This window comes from Sinohyriopsis cumingii, chromosome 1 (assembly GCF_028554795.1).
Source record: "Sinohyriopsis cumingii isolate HCF-2022 chromosome 1, ASM2855479v2, whole genome shotgun sequence".
Classification (NCBI taxonomy): domain Eukaryota; kingdom Metazoa; phylum Mollusca; class Bivalvia; order Unionida; family Unionidae; genus Sinohyriopsis; species Sinohyriopsis cumingii.
In genome coordinates, this window is record NC_142961.1 from 113881819 (window position 1) to 113905030 (window position 23212).

Genomic DNA, 23212 nt, shown 5'->3' on the forward strand with positions numbered 1-23212 from the left:
TCAGTTTCAATATGCACTGTGCACAACACAAAAAACTGGATGCAGGGCCATGACATAAACTCACTTGATCTTTAACCTGGTGATCAAAAAACTATGTGCTTGCTAGAAAACAAATATCAGAGTTAAATATCTTTGTTTATATTGTAAATAGCTCGTAAAGATAGCAAAAGGAAAAGAGGTAACATATGATTAGCATAAATCTAACAGTATCAATTGGATTATGATCAGATAAATTCAACAAGTTTTTCAAATCATGACGAAAGACACTTATTGACCATAAGGCAATGAATCAACTCAAGACGAAAGACACTTATCCCTTGACGATAAGGCAGTGAATCAACTCAAGACGAAAGACACTTATTTCACTCAGATCATTTGTTGGTTTAACTTTTTAGTGTATCCTGGTTTTCTACTCTTGATGTGATAAGTGGTTATTGGCAAGTACCACAGAAATGCAAGAGCTGGGAGGAAAAGAAGAGCACCATGTACTAATGAATCACCCCACCCCACATTCGACTTACAAACCCTTAAGACAAAACTTGAATGCTGCTGATACCAATAGAGCTTGAAAAGTGATACATGTTTCACCATGCTTGCCCAAGAGAGGAAAACTTATCTCAAGCACTGAGATTTTTAAAAAACTTTTGCAGGGGACCCAAGAGAAAAGCAAAAACACCCTTTTTGTACCTCAGAAGCAGGAAGGCAAATATACAACCAAACTGTATTGTAATTAACCCTGTGATATGAAAGAAAAGAGTATAATGGATGATGTTAAACATGATCAGATAAGATGTGCAGATCTGAAAAACTCCAGAAAGTTCTTTTCTGCTCAGAGTATAGATTTTTAATTTTAAAAAAGTTTGTTTCCATCACAGTTTATACAACATTATTTTTACTTGCCCATTAAAAGTTTTCATATGTCCTGAGCAAGGAATGTTTCTAACTCTGAATGGAGTTTATCACAATACACAGAATGCATTCCTAAGAAACTTGTGAAAATAAATGCAAACTGAAACATTTAAATCTTATGAACCATTTGTACACATCTGACAGATACTGTAACTGTATCAGAAAAGTGTGAAAGTCTATACCTATCATTTACATCTGGACCTGTCTCTGGTAGGTACTCTATCTCTAAGTCCATCAATCGTTGATTATTCCACACCAAAAGATCCAGAAGTGCAACTGTATAAAAAAATAAATCAATCTAAAGTTAAATCTGCCATTACAGGATTATTTCTACCACCTCTATAACCACTTCTGGCAAAATGAATTGCCTTTATACGTACCATATGTACTCACCAATGAGTCAAATCAAACTGCAAACAACACAGATCCTGATGCACTGGAGTTCAAGGTCTAAGTCATTTGTTTGACTGATTACTCCTAACAAACTGCATAGACCCAGATTTGCAGGTGCATGATACAGTGGCATATCTGGGTGTGCAGTGTGAATTTGGACCCAACTTACAAGCAAGTATAAATAGTATATACTTGGCCATTAGTGGCTATATTTCTAGAAACTATGGTGGCTTAATGGTTAGTGTTCCTAATATACAACCTGAAGTGTGCACATTTGAATCCTGCTCATTTGTGTACCTGGCACTTCAAAAGGATATAACCTATTGATGTTGTCATTAAACATGCAACACAGAATATTTTCTAGTAAACAAATGATACAAGTTTTGTAAATCCATTTAGATTACATTTATAGATGAGCTGCATGTAGTGTGTATCACATATGTTTGCAGTGCCAGATTTCAGTGGTTTTCTCAAATGAACATACTGGCAAGGATTCATTATGCACGCACACATCTGTTTGTTAATAAACAACCAGCAATGTTTAATTTTCCCACATTTTAAACTTTCTTCATTAACACTAAAAAATTTCCCTACACCAAATACAATCACTATGCAGCATGATATTTCATTTTCACAAAATGAAATGATTATTTCTCTTGAGGAGATTCAATTTGTTGCAGTAACTAATTTATTCTAATGAAATGAATCTTCTTTATATCTTTTAATGTGTAATGTTTCCCCTACACTCCTTCCCCTAATGCAGCTCTGGCATGGGCAAAATCACAATTTTTTTTGCAATAAGGAATCTGACTTAATTTGAATTTCATGTGATATTTTGGTAGCTTGGATTTTGGTAATCTGGCATTGGCACGCTTAGACATCTCGAAAAAATTTAAACACCAAGGTCAAACTGACCCAACGATTATGCCACTTGAGCTCTTGAGTAATCCAATGAATATCAATTAACAATGTTAGCCCTGTCCAAATTACTTTTGATCTTACATAGTATAGACTCAACCAAACTTGACAACTTCAACCACAGAAGCAAAACATACCATGCACAGAAACTATTAACTGTTTTATGCTCATTGAGCTCTTTAGTAACCCAACCATAATCAATTAGAGGTTTCTAATCTTTTCAGAATTACTTCTGCACACACACATTATAATCCACTTTGACAAACTACAAACAACAAAGCCAGCCAACCATGCCAATTGGATCAAAAGATGAAATTAGCAACTACTTTGTCTTGTTCTGTTTAAGCAGTTCAGTGTCATGTGATCACAGGCAATATTACTGTAAATATACTAAACCTGAACCCAAATGCGAAAAATACATTAAATTTATCACTAATAATTTTGCTTACATGGGAGGTTCACATACATGCTGTTATTAAAGTCTGCATCAGAAAATTTAGACGTTTTCTCAAATGTTTTAAATTTTTAAAATCTATACCTACATTTTTTGCATCTAATACACAAACTGAAGCATTAACATGATGAAACATATACAGAACTGCTGATATTCTCAACAGGGTCTCATAATGATGATGGATTTAGTCTATTTGAAACTACTGAACTACACCATTATATAAATGGCTACTTTTTTATTTTTATTTTTTATTTATGTTCTAATTACAAATAAAATTCTTTCTAAACAAAAATTGTCATTTAGCAGCAGAAATTTACACAGCATCACTAATTATTTTAACAGTGCGATGTAACCTATACTATGTTTTACAAGATAACAAGACCAGTCTGAGGGAGAGATTTAATTTAGGTTTTTGGTATGATTTGGGATTTAGATGCTAAGAAAGTAAGCACAACTTTAAAAATTGACAGAATCTTCATCTAATAATAACTTCCAGTTCGTGGATGCAGATTTCCATACCAATAATGAAATTAGTTCAAATGCTAACTGGGTTATGTGTAGTTTTCCCAAATATCTCTTGCAGAGGGTTTTAAATAACAGCTATTTAAAAAAAAGTCCAATGCAAAAAAATACAAAGTAAATTCTAAATGAATTAACTAAAGCAGAAGAATAATAAGTCACAAAAGAACAGTGCCAAAATCTGTAATCCTTTTAATGTGAGACATAATGGTCTTCAATTTTCTTTCTTCACTCAACAGATATATAACGATACATCACTTCAAGTACTTCTATATAGTTGAATACAATGTTTGTTGTAATATCAAGCATGCATAAATTTATACCTGTACCTACAGGCATATCTAGCTCTCCCGAGGCCCCTCCTAGTTTCTGAATTGTGTATCACATCCCCAAACAAACCATAGCACATTAATAGGATGGAGTACTTCAGGTGTTTACCATTAGCATGGACACTAAACGTTGAATGCGGTTGTCTTTTGCCTGTGGAATAAAGATTAGCTGATCACTTAAGTTAAAACTGTCATCAAACTTCCATTGAAATTTATTGATTATGAAAAACAAATAAAGCAAATAATAAAATGTATTAAAAGAATAATGAAAACACTATGCTAGGAATCAAAATGGATGAAATAATATGAAAACCAATGCAAATATGCAAACATATTTTTTAAATTTTGACAGACTTATTTCAAGCCATTTGCATTACTTCTCTAATTATACAAACATGTTAAGCTTGACAAGTTATGGACTAGTACTGCCAATTTTTAGACCAGTAAGGATAAAAATATTGGCTTTTACTTACAGGTTTAGAATATTACAACCAAAGATATGAACTAGTACTGATGAGTTTTGGACTAGTACAGTCAAAGATATGAACTAGTACTGATGAGTTTTGGACTAGTACAGTCAAAGATATGAACTAGTACTGATGAGTTTTGGACTAGTACAGTCAAAGATTTGAAATAGTACTGATGAGTTTTGGACTAGTACAACCAAAGATATGAAACAGTACTGATGAGTTTTGGACTAGTACAGTCAAAGATATGAAATAGTACTGATGAGTTTTGGACTAGTACAGTCAAAGATATGAACTAGTACTGATGAGTTTTGGACTAGTACAGTCAAAGATATGAACTAGTACTGATGAGTTTTGGACTAGTACAGTCAAAGATATGAACTAGTACTGATGAGTTTTGGACTAGTACAGTCAAAGATATGAACTAGTACTAATGAGTTTTGGACTAGTGCAGTCAAAGATACTGACTATCCATGTCAAAATAAATTAACACGAAAACTTGTCAAACAAAAGTCTCTATTTTCTTCCTATAGCAGACCTACTTTTGCTAAGAAAATAAGACTTCTGAAGATACAAAGTTTCATGGCAATGAAGTAACAAAGCTAAGCTTATATGCTGACTGATGTATGGAAGAAGAATGGCATGAACATACAACACTAACAAATATATCAAATATCCAATCTTGTCTAATTCACTCTAATGAGGGATCACTATAAACTGTCAAGGAAGGATCCAAAGATCTAACTGCCTGAGGTTGGAGTGGATATGCAAATGACAAGACTATAAAGATACATATCTAAATATGGCTCAATCTTGAGGAGGGGGGAGAATAACTTCCCTGCACATTCCTCTGAACTGGACTTTGCCCAACCCTGATAATAAAAGCACTTACCCAAAACAATAGCCAATGCTGCCACTTCCGGATCATAGGAATCAAAGACTTCCAATGCAATTCCATTTCCAGTACCTATTACATGAAAATTACCAATTACAGCTCTCTCTCACTATAAAGCCCTTCAATATAAAACAGCTTCTATAACAAGGTAAGTATGGTTATGGATCCAATTTCATTACGTGTAGGTAATATATATATATATATATATATATATATATATATATATATATATATATATATATATATATATATATAATGCACTTAATTATAAGGCAGACTCACTATAAGGCAGTATAATCAATGGCTCCCAGTGACAACACTATAATAAGGGAATACTGTATATTGTAAGCAACATACATTGTCAACACAACTATCTTCAGACTGCTTTGTACATGCAATTTTCAATAAAAGAAATTTAAAAATTAATGTGTTAACCAAGCTTGGTTCTACAATACATGATATAGTCTATTATAAAAATTAATGTGTTAACCAAGCTTGGTTCTACAATACATGATATAGTCTATCATAAAAATTCATGTGTTAACCAAGCATGGTTCTACAATACATGATATAGTCTATCATAAAAATTCATGTGTTAACCAAGCTTGGTTCTACAATACATGATATAGTCTATTATAAAAATTCATGTGTTAACCAAGCTTGGTTCTACAATACATGATATAGTCTATCATAAAAATTCATGTGTTAGCCAAGCTTGGTTCTACAATACATGATATAGTCTATCATAAAAATTCATGTGTTAACCAAGCTTGGTTATACAATACATGATATAGTCTATCATAAAAATTCATGTGTTAACCAAGCTTGGTTCTACAATACATGATATAGTCTATCATAAAAATTCATGTGTTAACCAAGCTTGGTTCTACAATACATGATATAGTCTATCATAAAAATTAATGTGTTAACCAAGCTTGGTTATACAATACATGATATAGTCTATCATACAAATTCATGTGTTAACCAAGCTTGGTTCTACAATACATGATATAGTCTATTATAAAAATTCATGTGTTAACCAAGCTTGGTTCTACAATACATGATATAGTCTATCATAAAAATTCATGTGTTAACCAAGCTTGGTTCTACAATACATGATATAGTCTATTTTGATTGTCTTATTCCTGCATAAAGTCAACACAGTCATAAAGGAATCTTTCAAGAACATGATCCTACTTTGTCACAAGTGTTCATAAAATTCATCTCCTCAATCTGTAGAATATAGAAATGAGTAGATGGTAATTTTACTAAATAATTCTTTGTAAATATGACTGCCACATTAAAACAAATCTCCAGTGTATAAAAACTCCAAAAGCACTAGCGACAAATGATTGTTTTAAAAAATCCCTAAATTTTACCGCACCAGGATAACATGGGTATAATACATGCTATATTTATGAAGTCTAAAATTCAAGGTTTCATAAATCAAATGGACACCACATAACTTAAGGTACAAGGAAATGAAGTTGTGCTAGTACCAGCTGGTATCATTCCTATGGGGATATCCAATGGCTTCAAAACAGAATCTGGATTGTCTGGATTGATTCCATAATCATTCTGGATCTTTTTCAGTGCTCCATTGGCTACCTCATGAAATGTGCCATCCCCACCAACAAGCACCAGACTGAAAACATTGCAACTTGAACAACTGAACAAATTTAAATTCATGCTCTGAAAAAGAGATCAGTTAATAAATAAATTATTTGAGACTACTTTTTTCTTATTCTACATACAACATGCTTTTAAATTTATAAAGTCAAAGGGTGTTTTATAAAATACATATTTAGAAGGAAGCAATACCTATAGTACCATCTTCTTCATCAGATTTATAAATTTGGACCAAGCTTCAAATAGCCATAAAATTGGAACCAACACTTTAATTCCTACACTTATCCTATCATAAAGGTAATAGTTTCTCTACAAAATCTTTGTCTTCTCTAAATATACTATGTTTACCAATAAATAACTGTTGCCAATGATGAACTGCTGAAAGAGGACCATGTATCAGCAGATCAGGCCATGATGACCATGCTGTCTGCTTACAATGTAAGTAGTATAAACAGTCAATATGGATCCATGCCATTTGGAGCCAGGTGATCATAATACACAAGGAAATATAGTTTTATATCAACTGTACCAAGCATATAATTCAATCAGGAAAAGAAATACAAAAGACTTTTGATAAAACTATTATATGCCTACAAAATAAATTCCTACATACATGTTTTCAATGGGTATCTTCTTCTATTTAAAATTTTGCTTAAGTACACTGTGCTGATGTCCAACTGCACAAGGCTTAGCTGGTTTCCACTCCAATGTGCTGTAAAATTAAATTCTTAGCTGATAATTTAAATGTGAGCTTAAGATTTATTGATATCCACATGAAAGCTTAACAACTTTTATACAGCTTTGCTATATTTTCTTGTTTTCCTTATTTTTTATTAGTTAAATGAATTATTTGTAGAATTAAAGCCATAACAACATATTTTACAACATCATCCAACCTGATTAGATACCACCATTATATCTGTACACCATCATTCAACCTGATTAGATACTACCATTATGCCTGTACACCATCATTCAACCTGATTTGATACTAGCATTATGACTGTACATCATCACTCAACCTGATTAGATACTAACATTATAACTGTACACCATCATTCAACCTGATTAGATACAACCATTATGACTGTACACCATCATTCAACCTGATTAGATACTACCATTATCACAGTACAGCAGCATTCAACCTGATTAGATACTACCATTATGACTGTACAGCAGCATTCAACCTGATTAGACACAACCATTATGACTGTACAGGGGGGGCCCTGAGTGGCTGAGTGGTCTAAAGCGCTCTCCGTTATGGATCATTGCCATCTCACCTCTGTATGCGTGGGTTCGAGTCTCCGATTCGGCCAATGTGGATATGTGAGAAAACTTCCAGTAGCTTCTCGTGGGTCGGTGGTTCTTTCTGGGGTTTTCCCAGGTTCTTCCTCCACCATTAATACTGACCGCCATGTATTGCTGAAAAATGGCGTTAAACCCTACAACATGACTGTACAGCAGCATTCAACATGATTAGATACAACCATGATGACTGTACAGCAGCATTCAACCTGATTAAATACTACCATGATGACTGTACAGCATCATGCAACCTGATTAGATACTACCATTATGACTGTACACCATCATTCAACCTGATTAGATACAACCATTATGACTGTACACCATCATTCAACCTGATTAGATACTACCATTATGCCTGTACAGTATCATTCAACCTGATTAGATACTACCATTATGCCTGTACAGCATCATCCAACCTGATTAGATACTACCATTATGCCTGTACAGCATCATCCAACCTGATTAGTTACTACCATTATGCCTGTACATCATTCAACCTGATTAGATACAACCATTATCACTGTACAGCAGCATTTAACCTGATTAGATACTACCATTATGACTGTACAGCAGCATTCAACCTGATTAGATACTACCATTATGACTGTACACCATCATTCAACCTGATTAGATACAACCATTATGACTGTACACCATCATTCAACCTGATTAGATACTACCATTATGCCTGTACAGCATCATTCAACCTGATTAGATACTACCATTATGCCTGTACAGTATCATTCAACCTGATTAGATACTACCATTATCACTGTACAGAAACATTCAACCTGATTAGATACTACCATTATGACTGTACAGCAGCATTCAACCTGATTAGACACAACAATTATGACTGTACAGGGGGCCCCGAGTGGCTAAGTGGTCTAAAGTGCTCTCCATTATGGATCATTGCCATCTCACCTCTATCTGCATGGGTTCGAGTCTCCGATTCGGCCAATGTGGATATGTGAGAAAGCTTCCAGTAGCTTCTCATGGGTAGGTGGTTCTTTCTGGGGTTTTCCCCTGTTCTTCCTCCACCATTAATATTGGCCACCATGCATTGCTGAAAAATGGCGTTAAACCCTACAACAACGACATGACTGTACAGCAGCATTCAACATGATTAGATACAACCATGATGACTGTACAGCAGCATTCAACCTGATTAGATACTACCATGATGACTGTACAGCATCATTCAACCTAATTAGATACTACCATTATGACTGTACAGCATCATTCAACCTGATTAAATACTACCATTATGACTGTACAGCATCATTCAACCTGATTAGATACTACCATTATGCCTGTACATCATCATTCAACAAGATTTAATACAACCTTATGACTGTACACCATCAGCCAACGTGATTCATTACAAACTTTATGTCTGGGTCTGTTCATATGATTCTCTATGTTTATGGACTAGAGAGGTGTAAATGTGGTTTTGGCAATTTCCAGTGAGATATGGAGGCTGGTTAGATTTGTCTACATGTAGTTTTGGCAATTTCCAGTGAGATATGGATACTGGTTGTATTTGTCTACATGAAGATCATTTATCAAATAGCTTCATTCTTTTTTCAAATAATGACATAAAATAAATTTAGTTATTTCTGTGGATATTAATCCTGATTCTTTTGACCAGATTTTTACGTCATCAACAGTACTTAAATTCATGGATTATGGAATGGAGTTTTGTTTTCATAATAAAGTAATCACCTATAGGATACAAGTTCTATCTGAGGCTGGTAGTTGTTTCCTCCAGCTTTGCTATGCATCTTTGAAAATACCTTACCCATCTATCCCTGATAAATCTTTAGATGACATCATATCTTCTGCATGACCTGCTCTCTCTGTGACTGAAATGTATTAAATGGACATGAACAATGGATCATCTAGCAGGATGAACACTCCTATGGATTTTACTGTGCACACAATGTAATATTATCATCACTCATACATATCTTCCAAGGAAATGAACATTGTTTTTCATGAAGACTTTAGCCAAATTATTAAAACTTTTGCAGTTCTACACTAATAATAAATGAACAAATACATTTGCAATGTTTACAAGTGTGAATAAAAAAACACTTTTTAGCAAGAAAGCAAAATGATCAAGTTATTTTTAGATGCATTATTACACTTCAAATATTTGACAATTTAAGGATTCTCTATTATTATCCATAACTGCAACCTTGGCATGGGTTCTACTGTTTCATAAGAGGGACTACAACGACACTGAATAAATTCAGACCTAATTAGGTATGGTAGCTGCCTGTGACACCTGAATGGTAATGACCTATGCATGCATGGACAAACGAGAGTACCATTATCACTGACTGTTCAGGGGAGTATCAAATTCTGTAATCAAAATCAAACGTACTTCTGTTTAATAGATCATTAAATGAGATTAATTTCCTACCATTCTGATTATTGCCAATGCAATAAATATATTTTAATAAGAGATAAATCTACACATGTGAACCTCCTGGATGGGAAGTTATTCCTCCTGACATGTGGAGAGTTTCCTATCCCTCCCATCCCTCCCTGAAATCTCCTGTGTATGCAAAATTATTGAAAGATTTTATATTTTCCATTTTTGTCACAATATGCTTCAAGTCTGACATATTTATGTTAATGCTGCCTATAATCTCATTACTGTGACCATGACCTTCAACCTTTTGTTCCTAGAACCAATAGGCTTTTTCCATGCTATAAGTGCAAGCCACCTACAGAAACCATTTTTCTTTTGCCAACAGTGACAATGACCTTATCAAACTGAAAACAAAAGGATTCTTCCTGACTCCAAGTAAAAGTCATCCACAAAGTTTAGTCACTGAAGATGGTGGACAACTCAAGTTACAGAGTAGAAACCATGTTTGTTCTCTAATTTACAGTGTCCTTGACCTTTCACCTATTTAACCCCAAATCTACAGGGTTCTTCCTTAACTAAAGTGCAAACCATTCACAAAGATTGGTAAAGTTAGACAATGAACTCCATGTTTTGTGTTGATCCCATTTTCTTTTCAGTTACAGTGACCTTGACCTTTGAAATGTAGACTTCTAAAATTAATAGGGTTCTTTCTTACTCCAAATTCAAGCCATTGATAAACTTTGGTAACTGTAGATACTGGACAACTCCAATTATTGTGTAGAAATTAAAATGGTCCAGAGGTTGAGATTGAGTCATAGTCAGCTAACTGAAAAATGGACAATAACTCAAGCAAAATTGCCAGCACAAATCGATTTGCCTATTTGCAAATTTTCTGGTGAAGACCACGATATCTAGCAAGTTTCATGGCAATCCATCAAACACTGCATAACTAGCCATGCTAATGAGTGTCGGGTTGAAAAGCCGACAAACACAAGGATTACTATTCTACCCTGCTTCTATAGTGACTGCTTTATAATAAGATCATGCAATACATATTGGCAACATTCATTACAGGAACAAGTGAGTGTCAGCATTTTTGGTGTCACATTTCAATGATTTAAACAGTGACTGCAAAGATAATACATACCAACTACTTCTGTCGCAATCCTGGCTAATTTAAAGATTGGTTCCACTTTGGATTTGTAGATTTTCAATCCTTTTCGCTTGCCACTTTCAGGATTCACAATTACTAGTAGTCGTTGAGGTCTATGTGGTACTGCAATTGATTCAGTTACACATTATTTTACAAATTCATTCCAATGCTGTATCTGTATAATACATACTGGGAACAATGTAACATTATCCATTTAACCCACTACTGAATCTCTACAGTAAATAATGGAAACAATGTCACATCATCTATTTATCCCACTAATGTATCTATACAGTACATAATGGGAACAATGTCACTTCAATAATTTATCCCACTGCAATACAAAATGGAAACAATGTCACATTGTCTGTTTATCCCACTACTGTATCTCTATGGTACATAATGGAAACAATGTCACATCATCCATTTATCCATCTAATGTATCTCTACAGTACATAATGGATACAATATCACATCAGTCATTTATCCATCTAATGCATCTCTACAGTACATAATGGATACAATGTCACATCAGTCATTTATCCCACTACTGTATCTATACAGTACATAATGGAAACAATGTCACATCATCCATTTATCCCAATACTGTATCTATACAGTACATAATGGAAATAATGTCACATCATTCATTTATCCCACTATTGTATCTATACAGCACATAATGGAAACTATGTCTCATCATCCATTTATCTCACTACTGCATCTATACAATGCATAATGGGAACAGTGTCATGACAGACATTTATCCCAATATTGCAATGACAACAATATATAATGAAAATACTCATAACAGTCACTGATCATATTTGCCCCATGTACAAACATGCAACAAACCTATGAACAAGGTACCCCAAGATCTGCTAATGCATTATCTGCTGGGATATCAGGGTTAATACTGTATGCTTTAAATCATCAGTGAAATAAATATCAAGGACCCTTATCTGCCAGTACATCATACTATAATATTTCATGGGTCATTTTAACTGTTTCAAGACATTTTCTTAAAGGCTTCAGCATGTATATCAGTAAGATTTCATTAACATATTAATAAAGCCCCATGGGATATCGACTGTATATAAATGGAATGTTTCTACATAAAGCACTGTCAATATAGTTACTAAAGAATGTGCAAGAAAAACACATAAACACAAAGTGAAAATATGCATTGAAATCAACATCAAATAACTGAAGAAAATGTGCATTATTTAATTTAGAACAACATTAGACAAATTCTTTAGAGTCAGAATCACATCACATAAGACTGAAAGAAACATTTCTGTACTCATCAAGATTACTACAGAAAAAGTGACTATTTTGAAGGATTTAATTCTATGAGTGAAAAGAAAAGGAATTTAACTTACAATTCAGATACAAAGGTCAGTCTAAATTAGTATACTAACTACTCAAGAAAGACTGATAGTTTGAAACTATTTCATCTGAAAGATCCATTATGAGATACTGCCTCGTCTGGTTGACTGCTGCTACCAGTAATGTCAACAAAAAAATATACAGAGATCCAGAGCATACAGTATTCAGGCCATATGTCAAAATAAGTGGATTATGTTAAACAATGCACTATTAAGATGGTTTGTCAAAATGAATAAACAATACATAGATAATCTCAAATGGGCAATGATTTAATACTGAATTTATAAAATGAATGGAACACTGTTAAGGTTTAAATTTAATATTTAATCATTACCCATTTGAGATTATATTTATCACATAAGTTTTATTTTAATGGAAATATTTTAGAGAGAAAGAAGAGGAATAAACAATGAGTTTGTTTCACATAAAAAGTAGTCCCAGATGTTCTGTAACCAATAACATTTTAAAACTAGATATTTTGCAAATTATAAATCAAAGAACAAATGTCACTATGAATAAATAAAACATTTGCTACAGACAACATTTTCAACAGAGAATGTCCAATGGAAATTCTATGTGATGTCACATAGCTGATTCAGGTTAGGGTAGATGATCGATGTCCATATCTATAGTGTGTTAGTTTCACTGCTAAGCATTCCAGTTGTTGGATATTCATGCAAAGAGATGCAGACATTCCAAATTTACTGTAATGACCCAATATTTGCATTATTTAATTTAGAACTACATTAGACATGGACAAATTCTTAAGAGTCAGAATTGCATCACATAATATTGAAAGAAACATCAACTCATGTGAGCTATTTTACTGCATAAAAATGGTCTTGTTCATCTTTAGAAAAATTCTAATGCTTTATTTTATCTCAAGTCCACAGTTTATATTTAAAAACCTGTACTTTATGTCTGACAGTTTTACTTGAAGAAATGCACTGCACTCCAATATGGTAGCCTTTTTCTGTATGTACTAATTTACTTATATTTCAACTTGTTGGGAGATGACCTTGTAACCACTGTTTCAGATGTATAACAGAGTGACTTTCTATTAGGCTGTAAGATAATTTCAGTTTAACTCTACATACTGAAACTTGGCTGCCATATTACAAAGTTTGTCAGTAAGACACTGCTGATACATGCTATTTTTAGAAGTTTGTCAGTAAGACACTGCTGATACATGCTATTTTTAGGCATGAGATCACTGCACCTAGCATCACATCTACCTCATTTGTAACCTACCCTATTGGAAAGCCTTCAGAATCAGACTGGTTCCAGCTGGTATGACACATAATCTGGCACAACAATCCCTTTTCAAATAACATAAATTTACATGTGAAGGAGCATGTATTATTTTCTATTGTTCTAAGAAAACTGATAAGCCTAGTACAGAATAAAATTTCTTGGGCTTTGCCATAAGATCAAAATCTTCTCACATTTTACAAAATTCCTGAGCATAACAAACTAAACATGATGCATATAATCAGACTGGTCATCTTCTGATACCAACAATCAGGCTTGTTTTCCTACATACCATTACTGACTGGTTTTCTTGCATACTGGTACTCTGGCTGGTTTTCTTGCTGATAATCTGGCTGATTTTTTCACATAATGGTAATCAAGCTGGTTTTCTTACATACAGGTAATCAAGCTGGTTTTCTTACATACAGATAATCAAGATGGTTTTCATATATAATGGTAATCAAGCTGGTTTTCTTACATATGGGTAATCAAGATGGTTTTCATATATAATGGTAATCAAGCTGGTTTTCTTACATACAGATAATCAAGATGGTTATCATATATAATGGTAATCAAGCTGGTTTTCTTACATACAGATAATCAAGATGGTTATCATATATAATGGTAATCAAGCTGGTTTTCTTACATACAGATAATCAAGATGGTTTTCATATATAATGGTAATCAAGCTGGTTTTCTTACATACAGATAATCAAGATGGTTATCATATATAATGGTAATCAAGCTGGTTTTCTTACATACAGATAATCAAGATGGTTATCATATATAATGGTAATCAAGCTGGTTTTCTTACATACAGATAATCAAGATGGTTATCATATATAATGGTAATCAAGCTGGTTTTCTTACATACAGATAATCAAGATGGTTTTCATATATAATGGTAATCAAGCTGGTTTTCTTACATACAGGTAATCAAGATGGTTTTCATATATAATGGTAAATAATGGTAATCAAGCTGGTTTTCTTACATACGGGTAATCAAGATGGGTTTCATATATAATGGTAATCAAGCTGGTTTTCTTACATACAGGTAATCAAGATGGTTTTCATATATAATGGTAATCAAGCTGGTTTTCTTACATACGGGTAATCAAGATGGGTTTCATATATAATGGTAATCAAGCTGGTTTTCTTACATACGGGTAATCAAGATGGGTTTCATATATAATGGTAATCAAGCTGGTTTTCTTACATATGGGTAATCAAGATGGTTTTCATATATAATGGTAATCAAGCTGGTTTTCTTACATACAGATAATCAAGATGGTTTTCTTGCACAATGGTTATCAGGCTGATTATCACAGGCTTGACATACCAGTAATCAGGCTTGTTTATCCTGTGATTTTCTTTTGTCAGTTGTACTCAGACATCAACAATGCACTGAATACATATATTGACAACTCGTTCTTGTAGGTATTTGGTATTATGTACCAATTTATTTATCATTTAAGAATAATGACTTTTCTTGTCTTGCTATTTATAAACACTTTAAGACTTTAAGTGAACTCTCAGGCTTCACCCATAACCTTCACCCCTCAGATTCAAAAACTCTTCCCTCCTGCTCATAAACACTGCATGTTTTCCCTATAATAATAACCAGTGCTACATCCTATCAACTATCTATCAGTGTTTACACAAAAGGTCTTACCTAATTTGACATACTCCTGTAGCTTTGTCTCCCACTCATTGCATACCGATGTGTCCCCTTTCAAACAGACTGATGATATTTTCAAATTGGATTTTCCAGCTCTATGAATGTACTGAACTGTAAGTTGGCTTTTTGTGTTTGGTTTGTCCTGGCAAACAGCTGACAGTATGGATGCTATGGGAATACTTCCTAGAAAACAGAACCAACATATAAATTGTGTGACCTGGAATGCAAATCCTCTTATCCAATGCTTTTTAGGATGACACATTATTGTTTAAATCCTATTTCACCCAGAATTTCACTGTACTGTATTTTTTTTAAAGCTGATACATATGTGTGTATGTGTATATTTTTCTTTTGTTTATGCTTTGTTGTTTGTTGATTTCTTTCTTTCTTTATTTTTTATTAATCAACAAAAGAAAACATTGCAACAGTCAACAGTAATGCTCAGTTAGAGATATAAATGCTGCTTATGATCACTGTATAAGAATGGACGAATGACTGAATGGATATCATGGTTTATACAGCCCCAAAATGTTGATAATGGAGTTTAAAAGGACTTCACAAAGATTTCAAGTTGTATATTTTCTTACGTAAATGTAACTTTTTTATGCTTCTTTTTTTACCACTGCATAAATAAATACAAATGCAAAACAAACAATAAAAACAATAAAACAACTACAGTAGTGTACTATTACTGCAAAGGGACTCCATCTGTGAAGGGACTCCAATGTAAAATATCATTTTATCAACCCAATTTTATTCCATTATTATTTTATTTGGAACCTACTTAAGCAAAAACAATGCTGAATTTAAAAAATATATATTTTATGCAATGTTAATGTTCTGTATTACATCAGATAAATTAAAAGAGTTTGGAAAACAATTAAAGGCCTTTTCAAAGATAAAATCAACTTGTTCAAAATTCAAGTAGATTTTAATGCAACATTTCAAATTTAATATTTGTCAAGTTTGTACATAATATGGATATATGCATATTGTGACTGATGAATGTATGGAAATCTAATTATCTTTTTTCTCCACCTATCAAACTATTTGTGCACCCGACCTGTGCACAAATATATGCTTCATTACTGAGTTGCAAGTAAAATGGTCACATTTAAAACATAAATTGCAATCAGTGAGTAAATATTTTCATCTGGTAGCTCTCTAATGACATCAATAATCATATTACAGCAACCAGAAAATGACACAGACGCTTTCTAATTGCAATACCCTTTTTATGAAATAAATTTGCTCACAGAATACCGGTTATCCCTTATAGATTGTGAGATTGCCCCTTTTCTATCTCATGCTGCTATCTTACACATGGCTTGTCTGGTCCACAACTCAAACTATATTTACTGATGCACACGCTCCACCTGTGCTCAAACCAGTCAAATATATGAACTGTGCTATAACCTAAGCTGATGTGTTATAAATCCAGAAAAATGCAGACATGAAAACAAATCAGATGAGGATACTGCTTATCCAGCTGACCATATCACTACGTAAAATTATGTAATATTGTAACACAAAACTATCTCATAAACTTTATTTCATGTTTATTTTACCTATTTCCCAAAGATAAAGGCATTATTAATATGTATACTTTCTTGTTCATCCAAGCTCTTTATAAGTTTAATTTAAAAAGTGAAGCTTTAATTTGTGGTCCACTGAGTCGCATGTCTTAATCACAAATTTAACCTGTAATTCACTGGGTTTTTTAAAAACAGTAATGGGTTTCTTAGGAATTGTTAAAATAACTTTTAATTCCCTTTATTCTGGTGTATGATTGATCAGTGTAATTTATGATATAGTGAATACAGTATGGCCTTACTTAAGATGTGCACCTGTCAAAAACTGCTTGATCACTTTCACCACCTAGGTCACTTTCACTTCCTACACTTCATAGGCAAACTGAGAAAAAAATGAGCTATTAATTATATTTTACTTTTTATATATTTTGTAATTCATTCACTGCATTTTCAGAAAATGAATTGGCAAATTTGTTTACCCTATCTAAATACCTGCTAAAGTTAGATACTTTGAAAAAATTCAGGATGATTGTTTTGAGCACATGGGAGCATTCATTTTGGTTAGATGTGTATGATCTTATACAATTTCCACAAGTATAGTATCTAAAGAAATTTCAACCATAGTACCTGTCACTCTCTCAGAAGTAAGTAATATTTATAAAGCACACCCGAGAGAGAGAGAGAGAGAGAGAGAGAGAGAGAGAAAGAGCGGGAGAGAAGATGGGTATTCTAAAGGAAAATATTGTCTGCAATGAAGTTTATTAATAGGTCCTGATTTTCCCAGTAATAATACACAATGGACATCTTGATTATTTGAGTCCATCTAACTTTCCTCAAAATCTAATAAAATAAATACAGTCTCAAGAGTGGTAACATGATCAACCAATCAGATGCAAAATTACTCCAATAATATGCATGAAGCCTGTTCATTATCAAAATCATGTCATCTTGATGATATAAAACTATATTCCAAGTTTTGTGAAAAACAGATCAGAAATATGGTCTCAAGAGTGGCAACAAACTCAGCCAATCAGATGCAAGATCACCATGATAATATGCATACTCTCACTCAATGCTGAAATGATCCAAGAGCCTTATGATATAAGCAGACGTTCCAAATTTGGTAAAACCTGGAGCATAAAAGTGACATCCAATAAGGTAATGAGCTCAGCCAATCAGATGTGATATCACCTCATTAGTATGCATGTATATCACTCATTATCAACCTTATCCAAAATCATGATTATAAAAGCATATATTCCAAATAAATCAAACCTGGCTCATATTCTGCCAATCAGATGCAAGAAAATCTCATTAATATGCATAAATCTCACTTACTATTCAATTTTGTGTGAGATCTTGATGATATAACCATATATTCCCAGCTTAAATCTAATCAGAAATATGGCCCCAATGTTCCAAGAAGTTCAACCAGTCTGATGGAAGATCATCTCATTTATATTAATAGATCTTGATGATATTTAAATTTTTGAAACATACTGTATCTATTTCAAGTTTTAATTAATAACATTGCCTCCAGAGTGGTAAGAACCAAATGCTGACAGCAAGAGGACAAATACAAGGCCATGCTATAAGTTGACCTGGCTTTATGGCATGGTGTTCTACAAAATTTATCAACATTAAAACCATCATCAACTCTTATCAAAGGAAATGAAGGCAAATGTATTAGTGAATCTGAGGATATACAATATACAGAGAAATAGTTCAAAGAACTCTAAATAGTGAATTTCAATGTCTGGCTTGAGGTTGAAGCTAATGATTACTGCTAAGAGTTCTGTCAGCCACATCTGGATTATACTATTTAAAATAACCTTGTGCTTTTTTATAATTACTCTTCAGTCTGCATGACCTAAACCTTTTCTTTTTATCATTAAATTGTTTACAACTCATTTTGTTTTTTTTCCTGCTAAATGGCAACAAAATTACTCTGGCTTGGAAAACAATAACTTAAAATGGCCTCTACAATTTCAAGTAGATCACCCTACTGCAACCAAAGTCTTATAGGCACTTACAGCACTGTAAGAACACTGATATATGTATTCATTTTAACTCTTCTAATTCATAAATAAATAATTTCCACGATGCAGAACAAAAAAGAAATATAAAGTTAATGAAGCATAAATCTTCAAAATCTGTGAAGCCTGAAGACAAAACCTGATTTGTTAACATGATCAGTTGGCATATATTTTGAACTCAATGTATTACATAGGTAGGCAGTGGTGATGCATCACTTGATGATCCTTCACAAAAGGAACATCCAACAATGTTAATTTACTGTATAAACTATGCAGTCATTGTTACATTTTTTATACAAACATTACTTAACAGAAGAATATGAATACAACACGATTTAAGAATACAGTATTCTTGTTTGTTACTATATATCATAATTATTTACTATTATTTAGTTAAAACTACATAGCTGATGTGGAGGCTTACTATACAGTTTCTTTGTCCCATGAATTGTCAGGATTTCTTTGGTCAATTCTACTCTGCACTTGGTCTTTTCCACCTCCATCATCTCTTCCATTTTTGTTGCAGCTTCATGTGAAACAGTTCCATCTGACTGTGATATCTTTGGGAAATCAGTTCCATCTGATGGCACTTCTAATGATGTTGCCATGGTTAGTCAGCCACAGAATAAACTGAAAAATATCTGGACAAAATGTTAAAAATGGAAAAAATAATATGACTGAGTAAGATCTCAATACGTGCCACTGTCATCAATAGTATATATAAATACAAACATATTTTTCACAATTAAAAGGTCTGTATAAGAATATTGATCCACAGTCTACCTTATATATACCTCCAATCTTTGTCAAAAACATACTTGCATACAAATTCCATTACTAAAGCAATTCTCATTTTTCAGAAATATACTTGCATATAGGCTAATCTCATTACTACAGTAGTTCTCATTAATACAGTAATTTTCTTCAGACATTTTCTATCTTCTACAGTTGGCATTTTATGTGCATCTGACATCAGCTTCATGACTAAGTGAGACCTAATGGAAATGAACTGTGTATGATGCATCAGTAGACGGACCAACTCTATGGCTCTCAGTTCCAATTCCACTTTAGTAATAACTGGGATTCTATCATATTTGTTTATTGTTGTACAGTCATAATTACTAAATTAGCAATGTTAACTGGAACCTGCAGTTACACATATAACAAGTGCTCGCCCCAGCACCCCCTCCCCTTTCAGATAGGTTATCTTTTTCCACACATCGAAATTATATATCCCCCAACTAATGCTCTGATACCACAGTATTCTCTCATATTCATTATTTCATGTATTTTGGAGTAGAAAAACAAATTGATCTCTGATTTTTTTGGAGTCAAAACTCAAAGATTTAATAAGCTTACATCATTTCTTTGAACTGAGGGTTGGCAGAGACACAAATGTGTATTTGTTTACAAGTCTTGGATTTATCTGATAGGAATTTCAATTTCTTCTACTGACCTCTATGCCAATGATACTATACTGATATTGGTAAAACCAAAACTGTACTTGAAAATAATTTACAAGGTGCTCTCAACAGACTTAAAGTATGGTGCAAGGAAAACAGTATGATCATATATACAGAAAAAATAAAAGCCCTACTAGCACTAGTAAGTTAAAAAAAAACAAAAATGAGCTAGGCTAGATAGCAACAAACTCCAGGTTCTGTTTGACAATTTGGGCCTTAATATGACCTCTCACGATAAAATTCATGATGTATTCATAGATTTCAATCTTACTTGGTCTATTCACTTTAAACAAGTTTGAAAAAAGTTCATTATTATCTTTGGCTACTGAGGAAAATCAAAACATAAATTCCTCTTCAGTATAGGGTCATCTTTTATACAAGACTCCAAAAGAGGACATGCAATTTAATTCTAAATCAATGAATAGACAATTTCCCTCATGCAAAAACTAATATGAAGATTTTAACAATATGTGAAATTATATTTCTTAGAAAAGTCAGACTGATGTTTAAAATATCCAGAAAAGCCATTCCTTTCTACTTAAGCAATATCTTTCACCAAAGAGATGTTGATGGTACTCCAAATTTAAGGTCCATAAGAAGTAAAAATTACATTATACCAAGGCCAAAGAAGGAATTGTTCAAGAAAACGTTTTCAATATACTGGTCCAGTAGCTTCTCGTGGGTCGTCGGTGGTTCTTTCCAGGGTTCTTCCTCCACCAGTTATACTGGCCGCCATGTATAGCCTATTTTGTGCTGAAAAATGGCGTTAAACCCTAGAACAACAATAGAACAACAATATACTGGTCCACCGGTATGGAACAACATTCCCAGTGACACTCCTTTTCATAATCAACATCTCAAATGGATGAAATCTTTAGACAATTGAACAGTTCTAGTAAAATAAATACCACCTGCTTTTCTTTAATTGTGCTTCATTTCTGCAGTTGAATTTTTCAATGCAAGGTAATATTTTATATTTTATATATGTATGTGTTCAGAGATGGCTGTGCATATGTTCCAGACCTGATACCTGGATTTTTAAAAGCACTTATTTATTGTCAAGCCAGATTTTTCACATCACGCTGTATATATTGTACACAATAGATAGCAGGCCTCAAGGTAGATTAGTTCTGTAACCGAGTTAACTTCTCTAAATAAAGTCTGTATTATTATTATTATTATTATATACAATTTTTATTAGATTCAATACACACCTTGAAATAATTATGTACAGCAATTTGACTCAAATTTAAAACTTGGCAACACAATAATTCTATTTGGAATTTCAATTCAGAACTATTATTTGTCTGAAAGAAAATGTATTGATCACCCTCGTCGATTGTGAACAACAAAAACTGATTCCGAGATGAAATTCCGAAAGAATTTGACAAAAACGGATCTCTGTGCTACAAACTGTACTGAGTAGATGTGCCAGTACGGGCTCATTACAAAGAAAATTAGGAGTATCCGTCAACGAATCGAGGTCTAACCATACTGTTACCATTAGAATCGCAGTCCTCGATTCACTGATGGATACTCCTACTTTTCTTTGTAACGGGCCCCTGTTGATGTGCCTAAAGCGCAAAACAGTCATTATGACAGTTATTATGGGATGTCGTCCATCTGATCGTCTTCGTAATGAACGACCCTAAAATATAGTACTATGAAATTTGTTCTTATCAACAGAATGTAATTTACATGTTTTTCGGAAATACTTATCGCGTATGTTCCTGTTACAGTGTAAAGAACAGCGACCTGCAATCAACAGTACGCATGCTTGCGCGAGCTATGTTTTGCCTAAAATCAGGTCATGATGAGGGTAGCTGGGGGAAATGGGGAAATTAGTTGATAATATCAGTCGCCTAGCTGCCTATACTTTTTGTTCAGGATTTAAATCGGATTTAAGTGTTTGTGAAATAAATTATTATTAGTAGTAATAGTAACAGTATCGTGAATATATCAGAGGTATCATTGTGTCTCAGAAAGAGAGTAAGTGGAATTGGTAGAAACAAAGCTAGACCAACATGCAGATCTCCGCTTTTTTTCTTCTTTTCTCAGACAGCGCTGTCAGAGGAAAAACTACTGAGACCTATTTGTTGGTCTACAGGAAAGACAACTCTGTCAGAGCTATGCTCTAGGAGTAAATGCATGCGTACTATTCTGTGAATGTAAGATAATTCAGTGGCGTCACTCGGGTTGGTGTCACGCAGTGCGGTAGCTCATGGTGTCACCCCCATGGTCCTCCTTCCGTAACAGACCATACAGAATCCTTAGTAATGTCATTTTGGTGTCACCCCCTCTGATGGTGTCACCCGGTGCAGTCACCCCCTGCATCCCCCTAGCGACGCCACTGCTGTGCCTGCTAGTCATGTATTTAACTATGATCGGTTATCCGCTTATGAAATCCGACTAGACCGAGCAGTGTGTGCTCTGTAAAATTTGCAATTTTTCATTTTGGTGTCACCCATCTGAGATGGTGTCACCCGGTGCGGTCCGCACCCCCCGC

The 23212-nt window shown here is 33.6% G+C and overlaps 1 protein-coding gene across 6 annotated transcripts in view; it reads right to left on the minus strand.

Moving 5' to 3' along the window:
- LOC149807655 (uncharacterized) overlaps window positions 1–22518 on the minus strand; it is a 37781-nt gene extending 15263 nt beyond the window's left edge. Inside the window, exons 1-9 of one of the 6 annotated variants that reach the window (XM_089969181.1) lie at window positions 22405–22518; window positions 19668–19873; window positions 15670–15858; window positions 11352–11480; window positions 9626–9689; window positions 6384–6529; window positions 4882–4956; window positions 3527–3673; window positions 1092–1185 (exon numbers count right to left, since the gene is read on the minus strand). In XM_089969181.1, the coding sequence (XP_089825307.1) occupies window positions 1092–1185; window positions 3527–3673; window positions 4882–4956; window positions 6384–6529; window positions 9626–9689; window positions 11352–11480; window positions 15670–15858; window positions 19668–19851 (1028 nt within the window). In that variant the 5' untranslated portion in view covers window positions 19852–19873; window positions 22405–22518. Of the gene's footprint in view, window positions 1–1091; window positions 1186–3526; window positions 3674–4881; window positions 4957–6383; window positions 6530–9625; window positions 9690–11351; window positions 11481–15669; window positions 15859–19667; window positions 22202–22404 lie in introns of those variants that run through there. The other 5 variants (XM_089969167.1, XM_089969189.1, XM_089969173.1 and 2 more) reach the window with 5 other exon arrangements.
- Window positions 22519–23212: the final 694 nt, after the last annotated feature.